The sequence below is a fragment of the Sinocyclocheilus rhinocerous genome, unplaced genomic scaffold (assembly GCF_001515625.1).
Source record: "Sinocyclocheilus rhinocerous isolate Xijiao unplaced genomic scaffold, SAMN03320098_v1.1 scaffold4319, whole genome shotgun sequence".
Classification (NCBI taxonomy): Eukaryota; Metazoa; Chordata; class Actinopteri; order Cypriniformes; family Cyprinidae; genus Sinocyclocheilus; species Sinocyclocheilus rhinocerous.
Genome location: NW_015658510.1, coordinates 72,873 through 79,151, shown reverse-complemented (window position 1 = coordinate 79,151; position 6,279 = coordinate 72,873). Strand labels below are relative to the sequence as shown.

General features: G+C 42.5%; 1 protein-coding gene across 1 annotated transcript in view; it reads left to right on the top strand.

The window, feature by feature from the left end:
* LOC107722298 (PH domain leucine-rich repeat-containing protein phosphatase 1-like) overlaps positions 1–6,216 on the top strand; it is a 31,368-nt gene extending 25,152 nt beyond the window's left edge. The window contains exons 15-16 of the mRNA XM_016530591.1: positions 1,084–1,312; positions 3,548–6,216. Of these exons, the coding sequence (XP_016386077.1) occupies positions 1,084–1,312; positions 3,548–4,597 (1,279 nt within the window). The 3' untranslated portion in view covers positions 4,598–6,216. The remainder of the gene's footprint in view (positions 1–1,083; positions 1,313–3,547) is intronic.
* The last annotated feature ends 63 nt before the right edge of the window (positions 6,217–6,279 follow it).

Genomic DNA, 6,279 nt, shown 5'->3' with positions numbered 1-6,279 from the left:
TTTTTCAGGTTTGATTGATGAATAGAAAGTTCTGAAGAACAGCATTTATCTGAAATAGAAATCTTTTGTAACATTATAGATGTCTTTATCATCACTTTTGATCAATTTAAAGCATCCTTGCTAAATAAAAGTATTAATTTCTATCATTTCTTTCCCCCCCCCAAAAAAAGATACTGACTGACAAGCTTTTGAATGGTAGAGTGTATAATGTTACAAAAGCTTTTATTTCAGATAAATGCTGATCTTTGGATCTTTCTAAGAATCCTGAAAAAAATGTACAACATGTGACACTGAAGACTGGAGTAATGATGCTGAAAATACAGCTGCGCATCACAGAAATACATTACAGTTTAACAGATATTTACATAGAAAGCTGTTTTTTTAAATAGTAAAAATATTTCACAATATTACTGCTTTTGCTGTATTTCTGATCAAATAAATGCAGGCTTGTTGAACAGAAGAGACTTCTTTAAAAAACATTAAAAACTTTCGACTGGTAGTGTATATTTCTATCATATGATATAGTTTAGCAATATCACACCAGCACCACTGCAGATGTCATATTGATTTATACAACAGTTCAATAAACTAGAAGTTAATATTGTATTAAATTTGTATTAAACACTATATTGTCAAATTTTGTTTCAATTTTGCAAACAAACAGTTCCAAACAAAGCCAAGTGAGTCAATGATTCAGTGTGGCTTGCTTCATTTCTGAATGAATCAGCTGTTTAAACGAATGATTCAATGACTCGCTCATTAAGACAGTGACTCGCCGCCACCTACTGGCGCTTTAGTTTCATATTTAAAGTATCATTTCAATATTCACTTTTTAAAAATCCTATTTATTATCTATGCAATGTTGGATCAAAATATTTCTTTCTAAAGCTATTATTTTGTAATAATGTCTACTCAATGCTTTTCTCATCTAACACAATAATGGATTAATTTCTCAGCCAAATTTGATATGCGGTTAATTGCGTTTACTTCGGTTAATTGGCACATGTAATTAATTTGATAAAAAATGTTAATCACTTGACGGCCGTAATAAATGCGTCTGTCCGTTCGCTCTGGGTTGAACAGGAAGTTGGGCACAGCAGGGCAGAAGCTGGGCGGTTCTGCGGCGCTCTGTCACATCCGGCACGACCCCACTGACCCCACCGGCTGCTTCACCCTCACCGCTGCTAATGTGGGCAAGTGTCAGGCGGTGCTGTGCCGCGACGGCAAGGCGCTTCCGCTGTCACTGCTGCACAACATCAGCATCAAGGAGGAACACAACCGCGTGCAGCAGCATAAAGCCATCATCACTGAGGTACCAGCAACGCTCTCCACCGGCACTGAGGTCAACATGAGATTGACTTATTCATCTGTGCACGTTATTAAAAAAGAACAATTGTAACAATAAAAAATTGAATCAAAATGTAATTACTTTAAAGGGATAGTTCACCCAAAAATAAAAATGACCCCATGATTTACTCACCCTCAAGCCATCCTAGCTGTATATGACTTTCTTCTATCAGACGAATCCAATCGGAGTTATATTAAAAAATATCCTGGCTCTTCCAAGCTTTATAATGGCAGTGAATGGGTGTTATTTTTCAACAGTCCAAAAGAAGTCCAATAAAGCACATCCATCCGCAGTAAAAAGTGCCTCACACGGCTCCGGGGGTGAATAAAGGCCTCCTGCAGTGAATCAATGCATTTGTGTAATAAACATATCCATATTTAAAACTTTATAAAGCGTAATCTCTAGCTTCCGCTGACTGTGGATGACCTAGTCGTAGCGTAAGCTCTGTTGAGAATATGCTAGTCTCGCGAGGAACGATGTTTGTTTACAGGAGCAAAGGAAAACCAGTCTCCTCTTGTGTACGAACGCGTGTACGACAGTTAGCGGATTACTGTTTATAAAGTTTTAAATATGTATTTTTCGCTACAGGAGGCATTTATTCACCGCCCGGAGCCGTGTGGGACACTTTTTTTTATTACGGATGGATGCACTTTATTGGACTTCTTTTGGACTGTTGAAAAATAACACCCATTCACTGCCATTATAAAGTTCGGAAGAGCCAGGACGTTTTTTAATGTAACTCCGATTGGATTCGTCTGAAAGAAGAAAGTCATGCACACCTAGGATGGCTTGAGGGTGAGTAAATCATGGGGTCATTATCAGAACTATCCCTTTAACTATTAGTTAATCTTAACTGACAGCACTTTAGTCACTGTTTGAGGCTGCCTTTCTGGATTTTCACCAGTAGCTAATGCAGTAAACGAATGCTGGTTGTACAACACTAGATTGGAAAACAACATTAGCATTGGAGTACGTGGAGGCTCGCATTCAGATATTCTGATATAAAACGTCCAGTTTACATCATCACAAGAAGAAAAGAAGAGAGTCACATTAAGGAATTAAAATGGCATTTCATGTTGACTTTCAGGTGGATTCTGCTTATCTATTCCCTATCTTTTATAGAAGTTAAAGGGTTAGTTCACCAAAAAAATTTTAATTCATGAGAAACAAAAGATAATCGAAGAATCTTTCAGCTCAGTAGTTAACGGGGTCCAACAGTTTCAGGCTCCTAAAAGGACATAAACGAGTCTTCTGAAGTAACATGATCACTTTGTACACTGAACAGAGTGAAATTTAAGTTATTCACTCTCAAGCGTCTCAAACAAGTGAATAATAATAAACAACAACTCAAATTTCGACTTCAAACCAAGACCTGAAGCAAAACCACTTTTATACACTATAAAAAAAGATTTGTTGTAAATAAAACAAAGATTATTGGGGTAGGTTCTACAAGAAAATACTATTTCAGTTTTTGTGCTTGAAAATTTCTTGTTTAATTCACCGTGTAACTTGCCGTTTCCTTGTAATCGAGAAATTTACAAAAAAATCCTAGACTGATTTTTTTTTTAGCGCAGTATGTTCTTCTTGGAGTTTGACACTGTTTGACCTCGGTGACTGTTTGTTTACAGCTGAACGATTCTTTACATATCTTCTTTCACAGAAGTCATGCAGGTTTGAGGCTGAACCGTCCCTTTAACTCACATCAACCTAGTCTTTGAATGTTGTTGTTGTATTAGAATAACAATTATAAAACGGAGAGTTCCGGTCCTTGATTCTGATTGGCTGAGCCGCGTTCGAAGCTGTTGTTAATGACTCTACAAAGTAACATACACCTTTGTTTACGTTTGTGTGTTGCTCGGCAACCACTTTGTTGCAACCACAACTGTTTCTGAGGAGCTACATTGTTTGGTGGAAGAATACTGTTTTTATTAATATCATTACACTTTATTTGCTCTGTTTTATTCTGTGAAACCTTACTACGTATATGGAATAACCGTTTTATAAAAGCAATAAGCCCCGTGAAGCCGTGGTTTACAGTGAATTTATAACAGCTAAGGGGCGTCGTACCTAACAACGCCCCTTAGCTGTTATAAATTCACTGTAAACCACAGCTTCACAGGGCTTATTGCTTTATTATTATTAGAATAACTACACTGAGCACTGTGTACGCCACTGTGGCGATTTCCCCTTCTCCAACAGGACAACAAAGTGAACGGCGTAACAGACTCCACACGCATCATGGGCTATTCGTTCCTCTACCCAGCAGTCTTACCGTGTCCGTACGTCACCACGCTCCCGCTGACCCCCAGAGACGAGTTCTTCATCCTGGGCAGCAGAGGTCTGTTTGAAGTCTTGGACCCCAGCGAGGCGGTGGAAGCCGTACGGAAGGTTCCCGACGCGCTGGCGGCCGCTAAGAAGCTGTGCACGCTGGCGCAATCATACGGCTGCACCGATAGCCTCAGCGCCGTGGTGGTGCAGCTCAATGTGGCTGAAGACTGTTGTTGTTGCTGCTGCGCGGCGTCCGCTGAGCCCGGCTCTGGAAGCATGCATGCACCGCCGCAGCCCCCGCCGAGCCCCAGCCTGTACCCGGCCTCCTGCAGCGAGATCAGCTCCGAGGTCAGTGCTTCCGAGATGAGCTCCGAAGTGGGATCCACCGCGTCCTCAGACGAGCCGCAGCTCCTGCTGCAGGAGGCGCAGCTCCACCTTCATCCGCCGCAGCTGCAGCTGAACCCGCGCCTCCCCTGCTGCACGCTCCACCTCGCTCCCAACTCCGGAAGCTCCTTCCAGAGGCAGCTTTCCAGCGCCACTTTCTCCAGCGCGCTCTCAGACAACGGCTTGGACAGCGAGGACGAGGAGCCCATCGCCGGTGTCTTCTCCAACGGCAGTCGGGTGGAGGTGGAAGCCGATGTCCACTGTCTGCTGCCTCCACCTCCTCCACCCTGCACCCCGGAGAAGCTTCCGGAGGAGGCCGGGAATCTCGCAGGAGCTGACGCTTGGAGCAAGACCTTGGGGAAGCGGAGGGGAAACGGCTCGGTGGCGCCGCAGGAGCAGAGCCACAACCTGATTGAGGTGGCGGCTGAAGCTCCTTCAAAGAAACCTGGGGGTTACTTCACGGCGCCTTCTCAACCCGACCCCGACGACCAGTTCATCATCCCTCCGGAGCTGGAGGAGGAGGTGAAGGAGATCATGAAACAACATCAGCAGGACAAGAGCGAGCGACCTGCGGACTGCTACGACACGCCGCTCTGAAGCAGGCGCTGCATTCTGTCGTCATCTACTCCGCCTGATCTTGTCCATAGCTCTTGAACGTAGGGCTGGGCGATACAGCAAAAAGATCAATCTTGATAGCAATGTCGATTTTAATTAGTCAACTTAAAAACGTAACTACATGATTCAAGTAACATTCACTTTCTTACAAACTTGCAAAACCATGCATTTAAAGAAAGCTCTTTTTCAAGTGTACCACACGTTTTAGAAGTCAACTCAAAAAGTCAAGGCGATTCAAATCAAAATGACTCAAAGTATAACAGCATTAGTATGCGATTATAGCTTTCAGTCTGTCAGCAACTTGCAAAAATCAAATATCAGACATACAGCAGTAGTTCTGCACAGGTTTCTGCTTTTCCAGTGTTTTTATATGTAAACCTGCGCTTTGACCATTGGGCTCGCGTCTTTTGCAGCATTACGCACATGAAATGGCATTCTAAGAATGTGGTGCTCGAGTTAAAAGCAGCTCAACTCGCGTCTCTTAACCTTGTGTTTTTCCTGTTCCACTGCAGCGCCTCGTGTTTTCAGCGCAGAAACAAATTCTGTGTGAATATTTGCAATATGTTACACTCCTTCAAAGAGCGCGTCACGCGCTTTATCAGCTGTTAGCACTGGCGGATTGTCAGCGTGTCTAATTGTACATTTGCTAATATTTTTATTCAAACCCGGAGAAACATTACATTCAAATGAATCAATAAAACGGAAAAATCGCCCAACCCTACGTGCAGACTCTCACCCCAAACTAAAGCGTTTCTTGCACTAATAATGCACTTGCTGCAATGTGAGGCTGAGTAAATGAAGACTGAATGAAGTCAACAGAGCGGAGCATCTTCTGCTCGCAGCTTCACTGCAGTCAACTAATATGAAGACCTGCGACGCCAACAAGATCTCAACCAATCCCTTTAAGAGAAGGCGAGCGTGACCCGTGCCTCACCCGTTTAAGTGTTTCACTACTGATCACTGACTGTTTCACTTTTATTTACCTTAAACACGATACCTATATAATTCAACACTAGTCTTGGGATGTTAACTGTCCTTACCAACGGCAAGACTCTGGACATTTTGATTTCGTACTTTAGTTACCATATCTTTTTATGCGAGAGAAGCTACAACAGACTTAAAAACAGGAGATTGTGTTGTACGGTACACACTAGTAAAACCACGCTTAACTGTTGTAGATAGGGCACTTAAAGTAATACTGTATCTCTTCAGTAAATCAAGGCTTCGTGCCTGTATAAAAACTAGAAATTTAGTGGAAATTTGAAAGACTAACTCCTAGGAGTTGCTTACTCTTTTATGGTGACTTCGTCACTTTTTACTAATCTTCTCTGCGAGAAATGGTGATTTTTTTTCTCTTTCCAATGATTGTAAATAGGAAAAATATTGTATACCAATGCTTTTTAAGGGAACTGTGTGTCTAGAATGAGATGACCCTTTATGCATACATGCCAACAGATGTATATGTACCAGAAGCATATACACACACACACCACCTGTAAATGAACTGTGCTGTCGTCACTCGCTGATCAATGAGCCATACACACGCACACACACAGACACACACACTCAAACACTCTTACACTCACACACACACACACACTCACACAGTCTCTCACACACACACACACACACACACTCACACACACACACACACACACACACAC